The sequence below is a fragment of the Silurus aristotelis genome, assembly GCF_946808225.1.
Source record: "Silurus aristotelis genome assembly, chromosome: 20".
Taxonomy (NCBI): Eukaryota; Metazoa; Chordata; class Actinopteri; order Siluriformes; family Siluridae; genus Silurus; species Silurus aristotelis.
This window is the reverse complement of record NC_139593.1, coordinates 15,682,530-15,702,949: the sequence shown is the minus strand read 5'-3', so window position 1 is coordinate 15,702,949 and position 20,420 is coordinate 15,682,530. Positions and strand designations below refer to the sequence as shown.

General features: G+C 38.8%; 2 protein-coding genes across 3 annotated transcripts; one reads left to right on the top strand and one right to left on the bottom strand.

Annotated features, from left to right (window-relative positions):
• Nucleotides 1-126: 126 nt before the first annotated feature.
• LOC310715814 (potassium-transporting ATPase subunit beta-like) lies at nt 127-3,839 on the top strand. The gene is made up of 7 exons (XM_083522528.1): nt 127-876; nt 1,676-1,804; nt 1,893-2,006; nt 2,089-2,294; nt 2,370-2,432; nt 2,504-2,596; nt 3,112-3,839. Exons 1-7 carry the CDS (start codon nt 765-767, stop codon nt 3,268-3,270), a joined length of 876 nt encoding a protein of 291 aa, XP_083378654.1. The 5' UTR covers nt 127-764; the 3' UTR covers nt 3,271-3,839.
• Nucleotides 3,365-20,217, bottom strand: tfdp1b (transcription factor Dp-1, b). Of its 2 annotated transcripts, XM_083522412.1 has the most exons (13): nt 20,074-20,217; nt 16,286-16,369; nt 15,236-15,302; nt 12,822-12,919; nt 10,736-10,863; nt 9,454-9,616; nt 8,996-9,142; nt 7,058-7,126; nt 6,791-6,939; nt 6,544-6,710; nt 4,976-5,030; nt 4,492-4,524; nt 3,365-4,398 (listed from the first exon to the last, which is right to left on the bottom strand). In XM_083522412.1, the coding sequence occupies exons 2-13, from the start codon at nt 16,298-16,300 to the stop codon at nt 4,248-4,250; spliced, it is 1,242 nt and encodes a 413-aa protein (XP_083378538.1). In that variant the 5' UTR covers nt 16,301-16,369; nt 20,074-20,217; the 3' UTR covers nt 3,365-4,247. The 2 variants fall into 2 exon arrangements, with proteins under 2 accessions (XP_083378538.1, XP_083378539.1); XM_083522413.1 differs by lacking the exon at nt 4,492-4,524.
• Nucleotides 20,218-20,420: the final 203 nt, after the last annotated feature.

Sequence of the window (20,420 nt, the reverse complement as noted above, 5' to 3'; positions counted from 1 at the left end):
GCCAGTCTCATCACCTTTCATAAAGCCCTTATCTCCTAACTCCATAATACCTTCCTCATGTTAACCCTTGAGGACTCAACTTTCATACAATTAACGTGTGTCAAACCATTTCACTATAAATTGGACAGCAATAAGGTTTGGAGGTCAATGGGATCAGAAATGCTTTGGGACATTACTTCCCAACACAATCTGGTCTTTATTAGGCACACTTGACCCCTAGAGTAGATTATCTTCGGGGTTACAAAGTCTCTTGTAACTAAGCTTTTCCTCAATTTCAGGCCAAATACTCAGTGTTTAAGTGAATAACACTTACAGTAAGGAGAAAAAAAAACTTGGCTTTTACTTCAAGTGGTCAATGTTAACAGTGTAACAGTTTATCTCTGAGGTGTTCTGAGTTCTACTACCTTTGATAAGGTACCAAGAACTTACTCAAACTCAAGGCGAGATCTTATGGCCTTATCCAAGGTGGCCACTTCAAGGTGACCACAATGAATTTCTACACATTTCCATTTCTAAGTGATTGAGAATACATGCGAGTGGTTAGTCCTGCCCAGAGTGATGCATGTTAATTGTGTGCTTATCACCACATATAAAAAGATGTGTGATAGGAGAACAAACCTCGTGTCCACACAACACAGAGAAATCCAAAGGAATCTAAGGTAGTCCTGGAGGAAGAGGACAACTTTCTGAATCATTTGGAAAAGCAACAGTTTGGTTAGATTTCCTGCAAACAACAGCAGTATCCCCTATTCAAGTGTTTTACAATGGCTACTCTAAAGGAAAAGAGAACCTGTGGCCAGAGGTGTCAAGACTTTGGCCATTTTGTTTGGAATTCCGATGAAGGGAAAATCATGGGAAGAACGCCGGAAAGATGGGGTAAGTACGGCAAATTCTGTCAAGTGAAGCTGCACTTGGTCCTTTAAATATTAATAAAAGTTGAGAGTTTTAATTTCCCCTCATTCAATAAAAAAGTTTTTTTCTGTTGTATGAAAAAAATGGAAAACTGATGCCTCTTTTATTAAGAAAAATGAGAAAACCCCAGGCTAACTAACTTAGATGATAGCTAACAAGATACATAGAAGAAAACAGATAACAGCGACAAAGATCTGAGAGAAAGAAAATAAATAAATAAATCTAAAAACTATTTGTCGTGTTGTAGAAAGTTTTTCATAAAAAACAAAAAAACAAAAAAAAACTATTTAACTCAAAAGAATTGGAAAAACCGAGTTAAGATACTTTAAAATATGGAAACTCAGCTTTAATGAAACCGCTGCACTGTTGCAGTTTTCTTTGGCCAAATTATTAATTTTTTTTTATTCAATTTATATTGGTCACATAGACAACCATACACAGTACATCATGCGGTGACATTCGTTTCTCCAACTGTGTGACAAAAATAGAATTAACATACACAGAATTGAATTAGGACCTTGAATATGCCTTTCTTGAATTCTGCACATTTTCTGAAATGCAATTAGCACAGACAAGCACAACCCACGAGCTTCATCTGACTTTGTGGTGCCCTTGTGAGAAACGTGGTATATTTACTTTTGACAGATAAGACGGAGCGAAAAAGATTTGCAGATCGAAATCAAGAATTTGTTTTTCATGCTTAATAAACTCAATGTAGTGCATACTAGACTTTCACACACATTTTTTGACCTCTGTATTTCAGTGTACATCAGCCTGTATTACGCCGCATTCTACGTGGTGATGACGAGCTTGTTTTCCCTGGCCATCTACGTGCTCATGTACACACTGGATCCATACACCCCAGATTATCAGGACCGATTAAAATCACCAGGTTAATAAATCCGCTTTTCATTGCGATGTGTGTATATATGTATTCATACACACACAGCTTTCACACTGTCCCGTATACTATATCAAAGGTGTAATGGTCTGGCCGGACACATACAATGATGAAGTTCTAGAGATCAGCTACAATATGTCAGATAAGAAAGACTGGATGAAGATGTCCAAGATTCTTCAGGACTTCCTTATACGTACGTATCTCCTCTGCATATATCAATTGCAAAAACTAACGGTTGTACGATTAATTTATTTTCCCTCCCGCCCCTATTTCAGCATACAACGACACCAAACAGTCACAATGCAATCATTATAACTGTACTACTGGCAAGTACTTCTTCCAACACAAGTTCAACGCTCCGAAACATACCAAGTGGTCTTGTCCTTTCTACCAAAGCACGCTGGGGAGCTGTTCTGGCCTTGATGACCACACATTTGGCTACAACACCAGCCAGCCATGTGTAATCATCAAGATGAACAGGGTAAGACAGGGTTATGGAAGAACGATCCAAAGGCTGATCGGTAGATTTGAAGTAATAGCTCATTGTTCTTCTCAGGTCATCAACTTCCTGCCAAACAACGGGACGGGAAGTGCTCCGTATGTGAACTGCACAGTCCTGGTGAGTGCGGATCGCAGATGCCGATCACTGATATCAGCAAAAAGCTGAATGTGAAATGTGTGTTTTTACAGGAAGGTGAAGATAATGTTCAAGGCTACACGTACTACCCTGTTAATGGATCTCTCGACCTTTCATACTTTCCATATTATGGCAAGCTGGCCCAGGTACAGCACTTTTAACATCTATTCTGTTTTTTCATAGACATGTACACTAAGGACAAACGTTTGTGGACACCTGACTATAAAGGTTTAAATATTGCACATTTAGTCTTTGTTTTACTGTAAATAATGATCTCCAATTTTCTGGGAAGATGTTCTGCGAGATTTTGGTGTGTGTATGTGGAAATATGTGGGATTGCGAGAAAGACGGCGTTCGATACGGTTGAGGTCAGATCTCTATAGCAGGCCACTCACGAGCTTCCACTACAACCCATGTAAAGCTTATCTTCATGGAGCTGGCTTTGTGCACAGGTGCATCATCATGCTGGGACAGGTGTGGGTCGTCGAGTAAAGGGAAAACTACATTTCCATACAATTCCAAACATCCTATACAATTGTGTGCCTCCAACTTTTTTGGAAAAATAACTTCGTATGGAATAAAAAATAAAAAAAAAGTCAGGTGTCCCAATACTTTTGTCCGAATAGTTTATCTGTATACTGTGTATTGCGTTCTCATCTAGCCAACCTACGTGAATCCGCTGGTGGCTGTGAAATTCGACCTGGTTAACCAAAGGCATGCGGTGATCCAGTGCAGGTTGATGGCCAACAACATCGCCTATCAGAACTTCTACGATCCCTATGAAGGAAAAGTGATTTTTCATTTAAAGGCTTTCAGTTAGCCATGTTCATGTTCAATTATAGGTGTGCCTTTTTTTTCCCCCATTTATATTTTTCCACCTCATTCCTGTACGAATCAAGAACAAACAAACTTGCTTTGAAAATCAGCCTTTGTATTAGTTACAATCTTACAGAATAAACAAAAATAGTACGAGTTGTTTTTACTCGTCCAAAAGACATTATTTTAATTTAAATGGATTGTAAGTTAAATCAAACACACGGTTAAGTCTTAAAAATAAAGATATGAATAAAAAGATTGCAAATGTCTCATGCTCTTTTTAGCCCTTCCTGAAAAATTTTTTTTTGTTGTTTTTTTTATTTAGCGTTGACACAAACACAGAGGAAAACTAAAGAACAACGTCACGTCCATATAAAACCATATAAAATGTATATTATCTGTAGGTTATTTGTTCTTTCAAAAAATAATTGTGCGGAAAAAAAAGAATTTACATAGAAATTTTAACGCCACACCGCCTTTGAAATGACAAACACAAATTGTTATGTGACGCTTAGTGAAAACAATTCAGATAAAAAAAAAAAAAAAAAAAACACACACAAGGTAAGAAAAATAGTTGCCTGTATGAAAAGTAGTAGGAGAACAACTATAAAAATCAAACAATATTTAATTTCATTGATCTTTGGGCAGGAGATGAACATTTTTATGTAGATGGTCACAGTGAAGACATTATAAGCAGATCACGTGAGCATTAGGTCTCAATGTCCGAGTGTTTTGAAAGAATTATAAACAGTGAGGAGTGTGTGTGTGTGTATGGGATTGGGGGGGTGGTAACAAAACACTGTATAAAAAATTTCTCCACAGCACCACTGAGGTTTTTTACAAGGTAGCTGCTCGTTCGCTAGAACGTACAAGCACACGGGGCATTTCAGAGCTTCCAGAAGAACAGAGACCTCTCTTCAAAACTGACATCTCGCCCCACCCACATCTATAACCTCGCTGAATGAGGCAATGGTGAGCGAGTTAATCTTCGTCGTCGTCATCGTCGAAGTCCTCATCATCGTCATCTTCATCCTCTTCCTCGTCCTCCAGGAAGGACGCCGGAGTGTCGCGAGAGCTGCCGTGGCACGAGCTGTTGGAACTGGAGGCCACGGTCGCAACGGCACCGTTATCACTACGAATGAGAATAACATCGTTACGAGACACGCCGTTACTCGCCTGCTGCTTAATAACGAACGTCAATGTACTTTTTGTGTTTATTGTTTACTGTTTGTTTGTTGTTCTTGTGAATAGCTGGTTTCTGTAAACACAACAATGTTATAGCTGTAAACAATAATTTTCTCTTTTCGCTTTCTTAAAAAGAGATGTTTTTGTTCTGTGCTTTATTACTGAACTAAGATACACCTCTACAACACTTATCATTGCAAGTCCTTGTCACTATGGAAACGGTAACGCTAAAACTGCCTTTTTAATTACAGCTGGCACAACTGATCCTGATCAATCCAACTCGAGCACATTATAAAAATGTTTTGAATCTGTACTGTGTGTTAATTCAATCCACTAATTGATGCTTAACAGGTTTTGTCAATTGTGCAAAATCGTACTCACATTTGCCTACGTAAATTTTAGACACAGTCCGTGAGAAAATACAATTTTTGTTTAGTGTGTTTATTATCTCTAATTGGAGATTGTTTACCCACAAAACGTTTCCATTTCCAAAAGGAATTTAGATGAATGGCAGAGGAACTCACCTGTTTGGATGAGAAAAGCCTCCATTAATCTGTCTGTGGACTCCCTGTGCCATATCTACACAAACACATCAAATAAGATTTGTTTTATATTCATACTGCTGTGCAATTCATCCTTCTATCCATCCAATTCAATTTCCATCCATCTCTACAGAGATAAATTTGCAGTCTGAAGTTGTGTCTAGGTTTAGTATAGAAGTCCATCCATCCCATGTGTTAAAGAACAAATAAGATTGTTCTTTATAATTGTAAGTTTGTCCCCATCCATGCATTCGCCCATTAGCAATCTACCCATTCAGCTATCTATCCAGCCATCCAATTACATTTCTACCCATCCATCTTTTATCCATCCAAATCTAATCCTAGCCATACATATTTTCAGAGGTAAAGCAATTTTAAATTGTGTCTAGGTTTAGTATAGAAGTCTGTCTAATCTATCTGGAAAAGAAAAAAAAAATTAATATAAGTTTTATGGATGTTCTTTTCCCCAATAACTATCTGTCTAGAGCACCTTTTTGAAACAGAGCTACTTCTTGGGTACCAATTAATGTGAAGGGCTACCAGTTTGCTACACACTTCTGAAATAACAAATTTGCTAAATTTACCTTTAATTATATGTTATTATTTATATTATTCATCTATATTTTAATATTATTTTTTTAAATATTTAACATTTTTAAATTCACACCAATGCAAGTGTGACGCCTCCCTCCGAAGCTCTAACTCAGCCTCTCTCTGCTCTAATCACCTACACCTGTTCCCCATTACCTTTCCCCTTTATTTCTCCTTAAACCTCTGCCTTGTATATGTTCAGATTAAATAAAGAAAAGGTGTTTAACCATGCTCCGGTTTCCGACTCTTGGTCTATCCGTGAATAGAAAATTTTAAAAAGAATAGCAACAAAACAATTAGATGCAGCTGGTATCATTGGTAAGTGGCGCTATGGCGAGCTATTTTTAGAAAAGGCACCATGTTGGTGACCCCTGGTCTAGAGGAACATGTGACTGACAGCTGTTTCTTGGTGCTCAGGTTTGTCATCTAAGCCTAATGGTTTAAACGATCGGTAGCTCCGAATAGATACTTTTGGTTTAATTTCTGGTTTTATTCTGCATTTCTTTTTAAAAAGGATAAACCAACATGAAGATGAGAGGTGTCTATGAGACAAAAGCACATTTTTCACTTCCTTGTGCTGTGTGTAAGCCATCGTTCAACAAAATTATACAATTAAATCAGTCAAAAATGTTTTTTTTTAATCTGTATTGGTTCGCATGCATGTCAGCTTATGACCAAAGAAAATGTTTATATGTTTGTATATGATTAAGTTTATATAGATTTACGCAAAGCCTCTAATTAATTCCAATAAAATCCGATAAATTACTGGTAAGTTTCCAACTTGGAATATTAAAGAAATTCCCCAAATGAAGTTTCCAGGAATTTACTAGAACTTTCCCTGACCCGTTGCAACCCTAGTCATGAAAGAACCGATGTTGATTCATGGAGTACTTGATTAAAGCTTTTTATAAACCTTTTATTGCAATTTAGAGCTCTCAACCTCGTGTTTGTGTTCTGACCTGTTACAAAGGGCTCCAAAGCTTTAGGTATAAGGGTCCGGGCTATCTTTAGATTTTCTGACGTGCATTTGCCCGACTCGAGCCCGAACGCCATGCCCATGCGCTTTAGCACCTCGATGTCATCGTGGATCTCGAACATGTTGTCGAAGTTGAACAGGTACTCGAACCTGTAAAAGATGAGAAATTTAGCCCGAGCATGGTTGAGGAACGTCGGGAAAGCAGGAGAACAGGGCAGAATGAGACTTACTTGTCATTTGAAATGCTGCAGTCGATGACTGTCTTCTTGCTGGTGTTCACTATGATGAAGGGGAGGTGGATGACGGTGTTGGGAGGAGGCCTGTAATTCTTCTGCTCTGCCTCACGATTCCTTTGAACCAGGCGCTTGAAGGCTATTTGCTGAATGCATTCCCCCCCCCCCACATGTTAAACATAAAGGTTTGTGATTAGAAGCTATAACAGTCTAATGGTTTAAATGAACATGCTAATACCAGTGTGTGTGTGTGTGTGTGTGTACCTGTAATATAAGTTCTTGAAGCTGAGACTGTTTTTGTTTGATTCTTTCAAGTCGTCTCTGGCGTTCGGCCTTTCAAGAAAAACACTCAAAATCAACAACAGATCATTGATTTATAAATTCAATAATTACCCTTGATTTATGTTCTGGTTGTATTCAAATTATAACCACTAATCCCAACCCCCGGGATGTATGGTTGTGTGCAAAAGTGTGTGTCCCCTCCACGCTTTCCAGTAAGAAAAACCAAAATCCTATTCATACCATGCAAGCGTCTGCTAATAAAAGCAAATGAAGAAACCATTTGTTCGTTTTAAATTGTCTTCAAATCACAAGACGCTCACAATATACACAGACCAGCCTTTCCATCAAGACCGCAGACGTGAAAAATAACCAATGTTATCTTGTATCAGTGGCACCTGACGTCACTTGGCGTCATGTGTAGGAGTAAACAATGAGATCTAAAAACTGAGCAAGTGTAAGTATCTAGTTTGTATTAGAAACTTTGACTGCACCCAATTGTGATGGCTGAGACAGAGCAGGTCTTCTGGGGAGTTTCTCGTTTTGGTCAGTTTGGTCCCAGTTTCTTGTTTTGGTTACCAGTTTTGGTCAGTAAAAAAAAAAAATAAAAAATCATTTTACTGTTAATGGACACCCAAGGCCATGGGGAGCGAAATTGGTTTTGATTGTTTGGAATGAAAACCTGCACCCACATCGGACCTTTGTGGAAATGTTAGGACACCCCTGGTCTATGTAGAGAGCCAAACATTTAACAACATTCTGCTCTTGTGCATGTTTGCCTGAACAGGACGCTTGGCATTGTTTCTTGGCTGTCAGTTCATTCATGTTCGGGGATCGGTTCTGTGCTGGGCGACTCCTGTGTGCCCTTTTGTTCATCTTCATAACAGAAAAAAAATTGCTCAGACAAATATGTACTTCCAAACATGTAGAGGATTTGAGGAGCCTGTAGGCAGAGGTGGGGCATCGTTTCAGGAAGGAACTGTGCAACTTTACCAGTTATAATCAAAGTATGGCATTAACCAGCGAGACTGATATAATTGATCCGCAAGCCAGAAGTGTTCATGGGGTCTTCAGAGAGGCCAGGTTTATTCCTGTCCAACATTGAGCATGTGAGAATAAAAACTGGACCAAAGAACAATGGAAAAAAATGTGACCTGGTCAGGTAAAATTAAGACAATAAAGAATGAATAGGATTCTTTATAAGTGTACGCTTGTCCCTAACGAGCCGATGGTGAACGTGGCATGGAAAACTCCATGAGATGGTATGATGAAACCTTGAGAGAGGAACCAGACACAAGAAGGAACCCGTCCTCATCTGGGTGGCACCGGATGTCCGTTCGTTAGAGTTAAACGTTGTTGAGGTGTGCAGTGAAGATCAAATGCAGCCTGTAGTCGTGAGGCCATGTAGCAGACTGCTGACACGTGGACGTCTGCGTGTCGCCTAACTGGGGAAGAAATGGCACTAGGATGCACTCTGGTGAGAAAGCAAGCTAGCAGAGCACTGTGAAGTTTGGAGCAATGTTCTGCCAGGAAACTGGCCTAAGCACAGATGACCAAGTGCAACTCTTAATGACAATACAAAAGTGTTCAAGGTGTTACCCTGCTAATTTCCCAGATCTCAGTCTGATCGAGCATCTGTGGGATGTGCCAGGACAAACAATTTAGATCCCTGGAGGGCCCACCTTACCACTTACAGGCCTTAAAGTATCTACTGCTTATGACTTGATGCCACATACCAAAGCACACCTTCATAGGGCTTGTTGAGTCCATGCCTTGACAAGTCAGAGCCGTATTGGCAGAGGAACTACACAATATTAAGTAGGTGGTTTTAATGTTATGGCTGATAGGTGTATGTTTTGACTCCAAAAGCATTTGGAGTGCACTGAAAACAAAAACCAATATATTACAGTATAAGTTTCTAACCTCCAGGTCCTTGCACTCCTGAGCGGAATTGGTTGGGAAGCCGATCCATTTGATCTCCTTCTTGTCTTTGGAGATGATGTTCATCGCCATTAGGACGTTTAGTGCATCATATACCCGTCTCCGAATGTTCTTCTGGTCATACACGTGCTATCAGTGTACAAAGCAAAGACAATCAGAAAGATTACTACTGCGGTTCTATTACTTTGGAAAACCTCAAAATATAGACCAAAAAAAGAGGTTTAAGGAAATCATTTCTTTTTAAAAGTTGCTACTAGAACTGAAATATGATCATAATATCAATCCGAGTAGCAAGTCATCAAAAGTGTAATTAAGTTAAATTAAAATTAAGCTCCAATCTCCTAGTTGCATGGATTTTAACACTGGAGAACGACAATTTAAAAAAAAAAAAAAAAAGAAAAAAAAAAAGGCAGGTGTACACGTCAATGGTGAGAACTTACTGATTCGTTAGGAGAGATGTTGTCTCCTGAACTCAGCTCGGTCACCAGCTCATCTGCGACCTCATTATAGGAAGTTACACCTTTCTTCTGAACCTTCTCACACACCTTCATGGAGAAATGTCTCAAGCCTTTTCCATTCTTCTCCCCTCTTCTATTGCTGCGTCTGTTGGGAAACATAGTAATTTTTCTTTAGCAAAAAACAATGACTATCACTGATAAATCACTATATACCCTTTAGTGTAAAAGGTTATCCAGCAGGAATGATTGTTATTATTTTCAGAGATACAAGTTTAGGTACTGAAATTTAATCTATAATATGCTGAGCAAATAGTTTTGTTTGCTTTTCTTTATTACAAAATGGTCATCCTGGATTATACCATACATATCAAATTATACTTTAGACTAGAAGCTGTGATTTATAACCAGGGGCTTTGTGGTTTACATATTGCCGTTTTTTTTTTGACAGTTAACGTTTTGCATGTATGCTTGTGCACTTAATTTGTTTTAAAAGTTTAAATTAAATTTGATTGAATCTGAAAGTGTGAATAAGTAATGAAATTCGTGGTTTGTATTTAGTAAGTAAAATATTCAGGAAAAAAAAAAATAATTATATATAAAAAAAAATATAAATGACGCACGTTTGCATTATTCGTGTAACACTTGAACGGCATGATAAATTTTTTAAGGAGGTCGATAAAAGGAGGGACACCTGACTTTTTCGCGTTGTATGAGTTTTTTTTTTTTTTAAACCGTTACCACAGTGTTGGAGGCGCACAATTGTATAAGATCTTTGGATGGGATGAAATGTTCTCTTCACTCGTACTAAGATAAGCAAACCAGCGTGACACTGGCCCCCGTACACAAATGAAGATGTTTTGCATGGGTGGGAGTGGAAGATCTTGCGCAGCCTGCTACAGAGCTCTGACCTTAACTCTATTAAACACCTTTGGGAGAAATTGGAACGCTGATTGCACCCCAGAACACTCCAAAATCTAGTGGAACATCTTCCCAGAAGAGTGGAGGTTATTATAAAAGCAAAAAGGGACTAAATGTGGAGTGGGATGTTCAAAAAGCAGATCTTGTGGTCAGGGGTATTATAATAATAAAAAGTTATATTAAACATCCAAAGAAAGTGTTAAATGGTGAACCTGCAGGTAATCACCGCTGCTAATGAAAGGTGCCTCTGCTACAGCACAAGGACACTATGGGGACTAAGACAAAGTGGTGTGAGTGCTAACATCCTGCTGAGATCCAGAGAGATGACAGAGTACACATGACTTACCCACTGGACCACGGTGAAGCCTCTCGTGTGTGTGTCTGTGGTGTGAGGAACTGAGCACTAGGTGTTCTGGGGCTGGTTAACAGAGCAGCACTAGCTGGAGCGGTAGGCCTCTGAGGAGTGCCAATCACCTACACATACAGATTATACAAATGTACCTTCACTTTCCAAAGGTTGAAAAACCCTACTATTACATTGCTGAGACACTTCATATGACAATAAAATAACAGCATCAACCAAATGCTAATCACATACTAATGAAGTGAGATTCCCATTAAATTTGTAAGAAAACCTTCACATGGTGAAATTTTGCCATTTACTACCAAATCAAATCTGGTCCAAGTGTATTGCTTCTGTACGGCACCAAAAATGGATTTCTAATGAAGCTTTTCAAGATGTCTTTCCGCATTCAGTTTTGTCTTCAGTAAATACAAAGCATACTTGCTTGTTTTTTTTTAATATCAGTTTTACTGTTCCTGCAAAGTATTGCTCCATACATTCACAACTCCTGCAAATATCAGCGTCACAAAAGAAAGAGAGAACAAAAAAAAAAAAAAGAGAGACAGAAAAGAAGAAAGATGGAAGGAAGGACAGAAAGAAAGAGAACAAAAGAAATAGATGGAATGAAGGAAGGAAAGAAAGAGGTGGTAGGAAACAAAAAAGGATAGAAAGAAGAAAGAAGGAGGGCAAGAAAAAAAAAAAGAAAGATGAAAGGAAGAAAAAAAACAACACAGTTTTTCTGGTTCTACTGGCCATACATTCCCATGCCATAATTCATATGGTATGTATTGGATCATAAGCCCTTCCTTTTCGCTTTCTCTTAATAATTATAGTAAAAGTGTTTACATCTAACCAAATAAGCTTGTTTGAGAACCGGGCAGGCATTCTCAGCCTCTCTGTTCATTTAAAGTGGAAATTTTCTAAACTATAAAAATTGAGATTTAGAAAATAACTATAATTCCTAAATAGTTATTAAAAAATATTCAAATAGATTTAGATTTTTAATTTTAAATCCATTGTGGTGGTACACAGAAGCAAGATTTTTAAATCTCATCTTATAAACTTTTAATCTTTATTATAAAATTATATTTTACAATCACAGTGCAAAAGCATCAGCCATTGTAATAATCTGATCTAATTACAAACAGGAGAAACTTACACCCAACAACATGCAACATTCAGCTCAAACAATTTAGCATTTTTACTACCCTGTTTGTTAAACCGGCTTCTTACAGTGTTGTTTCTGGAACATGGCCAGGCAAGATTAAATCGAATATAAAAACATTTCTGCATGGCACATGCTGATAGTTCGAAGTAAGTAATAGGCAGAAAGCATGATTTGTTACTGTGAATTTAGCAACATTGTCATCCAATGACAAACTTTAATCCTTTTTTCCCCTGTATAGACTATACAGACCCCACTCAGTTAAAATCAAATCACTTTAATTCTGAGATTCAGTCCAGGAAATATTTCTGACCAAACAAACAGGTAATCTAAATCGCATTCCAACTTCTTGTTTCAGGTTGCCAAACAACAACAACCTCCCTAAGCTGCTTAAAAAAATAAATAAATAAAAAACAAAAAAAAAAACATTGTGTTAATCTTGCAAGCTTCCGAAAACCTCACAGCATCATTGTATCATTTATGTTAGTGAGACAAAGTCAAAGTGATAACCAACAATATCCCAGTGTCCACCTCCCACCCGGATCTGGCTGAAAGTTTAGGTCTTTAATTGGATGATCGCGACGATTTGCGCTCTAATCCTGCTGACTCCAAACTTCTGTGATCAGCTTAGCTGGAACTCTTGCAGGTCACCTCGTTTAATGTTAATGGAGGATTTGATCGCTCTTGTGCTCCAAACAATATTCACAGGAAGGATGAGGAAACCTCATTAGAGGACAGAAAGTAGTTATAAAAAGAGCCCTGGCCATAAGTAGAGAATGGGTGGAACCTGAGAAAGGGAAAGGAGCTCTGGTGGAGGTAAGCATGGTTTAATTTGGGAATGGAAAGTCCTATCACATAGTCAGAGACACAAACAAGACGTGTGGTGCAGATACCCTGAATGGTGATGACCCACAGATTTCTTACCACATGTGAAAGCACATTAACACCTGAGGCACCGACTGCTTTAGGCATCATCTGCTTAATGCTGGTTGGATGGAGAGTCACCAGAGACACCACGGCACCTGACGGAGAAAGCAGATATTAGTACGTGCATCAGAAACACACGAAGAGTGAACCATATCTCTACTAGCTAACATCTGGATGTTAGAACAAAAAAAACAAAAACAAAAACCAGGGCTAAACAGTGAAGCTCTGGATGCCTGCCCTCTACTGGAGACATTTTAATCTGCATGTGGCAAACGTGAAACATTAGCATGTGGTGTATTGCATCAAATGTTATTTCGCAAGCTCTTGTTATAGCAACCAGGAAAATGCATCAAAAGCTACAGAGTTTAGATCGAGACACTTGGACCTGGTAGGAAAGATGTTATTTACATGAAAACTTTAGGTGTCTACATCTGAATTAAAACAAATGTTTAAACTTGTAATCTTTTGTTCACAAAAACACTCATGGGTATCAAACAAAAGGAAACACAAAACAGATTTAACTTGTATATACGTGCCACATTTATTAGCACCGCTATGAATTTCTGAGTAAAACACATTTAAAGTATATTTCCATTGCTATATCACATTTCTTTTAGTACGCCTGGGTGACGAGGAACGAGAAATTGTCCAACCGTGACTCGCAGGGGTAGAAACCCGAGATAACACATACGCTAAATTCCTTTAGTCGTTCATCACAATGGGTAAGACCAAGAAATAAAGCTGTGATGCGTGTTGTTTAAGTGTCACACAAATGGGAAATGACAAAACAAAACAAAAAAAAAAGGCTAAAGCAAGTCAATTTCTGTCCTTTATAAAAAATGTCCCAGTAAACTAGAAGGAATGTTGAGAAGATTCTGCATGGAGGAAAGGTCTCAGATCCCTTGCCATGTATTCTGCAACCTAATCGGGTATTATAGAAGACTGTGAGCTGTTATCTTGGAACACAAAGATGAATAAAATGGTGCCAATAACTGTATTTAATAGAGGGCCCTGTACAGTATGTGGTTTCTACTGTAGCTGGTAGGACCACCCTGAGCAAACAATTACTTTCTAATTATTAATCCAATTAACATTAATCATAAACTGTTCAATCTGACACCAGGATTGTTCATGTCAAAATCTTTCTACAAATGCTTTTTGTTACAACATTTATAGTACAAGTTCATCAAGTCTTTAAAGGAACTCGTAAATACATTTCTGCAACATGAGGTATATCTAGTAGCAGATCTCCCACTCCAACCCATGCAAAGCATATCCTAATGGCGCTGGCTTTGTGCACAGGGACCGTGTCATGCCGGAACAGGTTTGGGTCTCCAAGTTCGAGTTAAGGAACTATTTAATGCTACTGCATACCAACAACAACGTCAAAGTCAGGTGTCCCAATGCAATAGTCCATATAGTGAAGCTGAATTATTCAACTGTACATCTGCAAAAAAAATTAAATGATGCAGAGCCAAATAGAAAGGGGGAGAAACGATTACATCTTACTCACTGCTCACCATCATCGCATTAGTGTATACCAAAGTATTATTATGATGTTATATATATTATATAACAATGTTACACATAGGGGAGGTGGGAGCTCGGTGCTTAAGACTCTGGGTTACTGATTGAAAGATTGTGGGGTCAAGGCCCAGTATTGCCAAGCTGCCACTCTTAAGCAAGCCCCCTAACCCTATGTGCTCTAGGGGTGCTGCATTATGCTGACCCTGCGCTCTGACCCCAGCTTCCCGACATTTCAGGGATATGTGAAGAAAAGAATTGTGCTATAATGGGGGAGTGGTGGCTCCAGCGGTTAAGGCGCTGGGTTGCCGATCGGGAGGTCTGGGGTTCAAGCCCCGGTATCGCCAAGCTGCCACTCTTGGGCCCTTGAGCAGGGCCCTTAACCCTCTATGCTCCGGGGGTCCCTTACGAGGGAAATATCAAGGTCCGTGATGTCGGAGTGACGTGGGGCCGCCTTCCCGTGGGCTCACCACCTGCAGGAGGGACCGTGCTGTGAGGATTGGGCAGCAGTCGAAGGCAGGGGCCTGCTTAGACTGCTGCCCCCGCGACCCGAATTACGGAGAAGCGGGAGAAAAAATGAATGTGCTATAATGTAACGTAATCTTTGTTATACTGTCCAGGCCTATATGTAAAGTCCTTTTCTATAAATAGAATTTGTAGTCATTTCAAGCAAAAGCTGTCGTTTTCCATTTCCAAAGGTAACGGCTGTGTATTTTAAGCCCTTTGTGTTAAAAGCAGATATAATACACACAGACACAGATCCTGTAAGAATAGCACATGCATCCTGATGTCCTATTCCTGAATCTCATCACACGAACCCTTCACATTAACATGTACAAACGTGCAAAGTAATAAATAATGACACCTGGATTCTGAGGCGTACTCACCTGTTCCAGGATTCACATTCTGAGGGGTAAAAACCTTCAGCTCTCCACTGGTTTCTTTTAGACCACCCTTTGGAGAAAGACAAAAAAGTGGGTTAGTGGCCTTAAATCACATGTAGGCTAAAAAAGAACAACGCTTTAGTGGTTAAGAGGGTAGATAAATTATACATGCATTAGCTGGATATCACACCATTTAGTCCATATTTCACTTGTCCAGAACTCTGATTGCCTCGAATAAAGAATGGATTGGCACTGAAACTCTCCCACTCTGAGAGCAGCGGCCCATTTAACTGTGTTTAATGCATTTAAAATCTGTATTTAATGCCGTCTTTTCCCAGAACTGGTACTTTCGTGTATTTGTTGATACAAGTTCTGACACTACATTTTACAACTACATTATACAAGACACCTGACTTTTTCAGCCATTAACGATTTATTCCCAAACCATTACCACAAATTTGTACAGGGTCTTCGGAACCAGTGGCATTACAATTTCTCTTCACTTGAACTTGACCCAAACCTGTTCCAGCATGACCATGCCGCCCCTTTACACAAAGCGTTCGACATGATCTGGTTTGCATTAGTTGGAGTGGAAGATCTTGAGTAGTGTGCTACAGAGCCTTTTTGGATAAATTGGAAAAACTGACTGCATCCGAGGCCTCGTCACCCACACCTACACCAGTACCTGAATTAAAAACACCCTGGTGGAAGAATGAGCACAAATCTCCACAAGCAAACTCCAAAATATAGTCTAAAAGAGTGGAGGGAATTAAAACAGCAAAATGGGGGCTAAATGTGGAATGGGAAGTTCAAAAAGTAACATAATTGCCTTATCTTTTGTTCATGGAGTGTATCTAAACATAAATGATAAACAGAAAGCAAAAACAAGCGAGTGAATTTTTACAATTTGATAAGGAGCAGCCCAGTGGCACACACTATACATCCTGTGATGTTTAAACTGGGTTCAGGAAATGACAGTTTCCTCTTTAGGTTTTTACTGAGTAATGATGCTGACATGGTGTTTGTCATTATCCATTGTCCCATGACACTTACATCTCTTGCCATCATGTTTGGCTCTTGCAGAAGCTGCGAAGAGCGTCTTCTCCGCTGCACGTCTCTGCTTCTGGTCTGCTTTCCCTGCAGGAAGACAGAAAAATCTGATCCTTCACATTCACTTCATTACAGAACTGAAACTGTACATTACTTCCACAATGCAAGTGCTATCAAATCCCACTTTCTTTTTTTAAACAATAAAATGCTTAAACGTGCAAATAGAGATGCGCTTCAGGGCCGGGTTCGCAAAAAAACCAACACAACTAGCCAAAGATTTTTTTACTCTCATTTATGTAGAGGGAAGCAGTCTGATACGAAGTTTGGGAAACAGGGAAAAGCCACACTTGTTGAAATGAGAGCGTATTACACAGTGTGTTCAGGGTGTTTGCTGTAATCAGGCATTTACATAACCGTTCGGTCTTTATTTGTTACTTCTCTTTCATGGCTTTCATGGTTTAAATGGCGAAATTTCCTGAAGATTAAAGCAAATAAACGTTGGAAGATAGACAGAAAAACACATTGCAGAAGGGTATTTAAAAAATAAATAAATAAAAATTTATATATATATATATATATATATATATATAATATGGATTGGTCAGAAATCGTTTGGAAATGACAATACAAGAATTTAAAGGGAAAAAAAAAGAAAAACAAAACATGCATGCATACGACCATAACAATTTGCTTTTCCACAACCTTCAACTGACTGCACGAGCATGAAACATGGCCACACTAACGATATACACTTATCCTGTTTTCTTTACCATTTCCCTACAGATTGGATCACATTTCTGAATAGTCTTACTCTCCACACATACATATTCATATACATACATATACATTATTATATATACACACACACACACACACACACACACACACACACACACACACACACACACACACATTCATATATATATATATGAGAATGAGTATATGTATGTGTATTATGTGTATATAATATTTTATGTGTATATACATCTATCTATATCTATATCTATGTAGATGTGTGTGGGTGTGTGTGTATATATACACACATCTATCTATCTATCTATCTATCTATCTATCTATCTATCTATCTATCTATCTATCTATCCATCTATCCATCTATCCATCTATCCATCTATCCATCTATCCATCTATATATATATATATACACATACACACACAGTGAGGAAAATAAGTATTTGAACACCCTGCTATTTTGCAAGTTCTCCCACTTAGAAATCATGGAGGGGTCGGAAATTGTCATCGTAGATAAATTGTCACTGTGAGAGACATAATCTAAAAAAAATTAAATCCAGAAATCACAATATGATTTTTTAACTATTTATTTGTATGATACAGTTGCAAATAAGTATTTAACCACCTGAGAAAGTCAATGTTAATATTTGGTACAGTAGCCTTTGTTTGCAATTACAGAGGTCAAACGTTTGCTGTAGTTTTTCACCAGGTTTGCACACACTGCAGGAGGGATTTTGGCCCACTCCTCCACACAGATCTTCTCTAGATCAGTCAGGTTTCTGGCCTGTCGCTGAGAAACACGGAGTTTGAGCTCCCTCCAAAGATTCTCTATTGGGTTTAGGTCTGGAGACTGGCTAGGCCACGCCAGAACCTTGATATGCTTCTTACAGAGCCACTCCTTGGTTATCCTGGCTGTGTGCTTCGGGTCATTGTCATGTTGGAAGAACCAGCCTCGACCCATCTTCAATGCTCTAACTGAGGGAAGGAGGTTGTTCCCCAAAATATCGCAATACATGGCCCCGGTCATCCTCTCCTTAATACAGTGCAGTCGCCCTGTCCCATGTGCAGAAAAACACCCCCCAAAGCATGATGCTACCACCCTCATGCTTCACAGCAGGGATGGTGTTCTTGGGATGGTACTCATCATCCTTCTTCCTCCAAACACGTTTAGTGGAATTATGGCCCAAAAGTTCTATTTTGGTCTCATCTGACCACATGACTTTCTCCCATGACTCCTCTGGATCATCCAAATGGTCATTGGCAAACTTAAGACGTGCCTGGACATGTGCTGGTTTAAGCAGGGGAACCTTCCGTGCCATGCATGATTTCAAACAATGATGTCTTAGTGTATTACCAACAGTAACCTTGGAAACGGTGGTCCCAGCTCTTTTCAGGTCATTGACCAGCTCCTCCCGTGTAGTTCTGGGCTGATTTCTCACCTTCCTTAGGATCATTGAGACCCCATGAGGTGAGATCTTGCATGGAGCCCCAGTCCGAGGGCAATTGACAGTCATGTTTAGCTTCTTTCATTTTCTAATGATTGCTCCAACAGTGGACCTTTTTTCACCAAGCTGCTTGGCAATTTCCCCGTAGCCCTTTCCAGCCTTGTGGAGGTGTACAATTTTGTCTCTAGTGTCTTTGGATAGCTCTTTGATCTTGGCCATGTTAGTAGTTGGATTCTTACTGATTGTATGGGGTGGACAGGTGTCTTTATGCAGCTATCGACCTCAAACAGGTGCATCTTACTTCAAATACTTATTTGCATCTGTATCATACAAATAAATAGTTTAAAAATCATATATTGTGATTTCTGGATTTATTTTTTTAGATTATGTCTCTCACAGTTGACATGCACCTACGATGACAATTTCAGACCCCTCCATGATTTCTAAGTGGGAGAACTTGAAAAAATAGCAGGGTGTTCAAATACTTATTTTCCTCACTGTATGTATATATATATATATATATATATATATATATATATATATATATATGAATGAGTACATGTATGTGTATTATTTGTATATAATATTTTGTGTGTATATACATCTATCTATATCTATATCTATGTATGTGTGTGGGTGTGTGTGTATATATATATACACACATCTATATATCTATATCTATCTATATATCTATATCTATATCTATATCTATCTATCTATCTATCTATCTATCTATCTATCTATCTATATACACATACACATACTCATTCATATACACATATTCATATACACATATATATATACACATATATATATATATATACACATATACACATTATGTGTATATAATATTTTATGTGTATATACATCTATATATATATCTATATATATGTATGTGTGTGTGGGTGTGTGTGTATATATACACATCTATTTATCTATATCTATTTATCTATCTATCTATCTATCTATCTATCTATCTATCTCTCTATCTATCTATCTATCTATCTATCTATCTATCTATCTATATCTTTATCTATGTATGTGTGTGTGTATACAGCAGATGTGTGTGTGTGTGTATACACACACACACACATCTATATATCTATAGATCTCTCGCTCATATATATATATATATACACACACACACACACACACACACACACACACGTGGATAGATAGATAGATAGATAGATAGATAGATAGATAGATAGATAGATAGATAGATAGATAGATAGATATATAGATAGATAGATAAAGTTTGGAATGTTCGAAAGCAAAAATAATCCGCTTCTGATTGTATTAGTACATATAATATGACCCACAGTATACGTAATGAAGTTGTTGTGAAGGAAAGTGTCATTAATTCGGTTTGATATAATCCGGTTTCACTTTAAGGTAATCCAAAATAAACCAGTTCCCACAACTGAAACTTTAAACCATTAAAACTAATTGTTAATCTTTCTGAGGCTAATTGTTTGGCTAGCTCCAAGGCCAGAATTATGCTAAGTGGAGCTAGCAAAACTGGCTAACTATAGTTAATGTTAGCTGGGTTAATGCTGAGAGCCGCGGCTGGAGTGTCGTTGCTGTGCCGCTTACCTTTCAGCTAGGTTTCCACACTCCGGGTCGCCATTCTAAGTTTTGGGGGTTACTACTGCTGTAGAGGTCGTGAACGCCGGGTTCGGGTTCGGGACTCTGCTGGTGGTGGTGGTGGTGGTGGTGGTGGGGGGGGAGGAGGAGGAGGAGGAGGTGGCGGAGGTGTTAGGTGATAGGCTAGCTAGCTCGCTGTGGAGGTTAGCTAGCTGAACCACTACAAGCCCACAGCTATATTGTTGAGTTAGCCATCAAACTAATCTTGGCGGTGTCCTACGGCGCCGCAATTTGATTGGATACGCACACGGTGACGTGAATACGGCGCAACGATCGCGGCCCCGCCCACAGGCTTC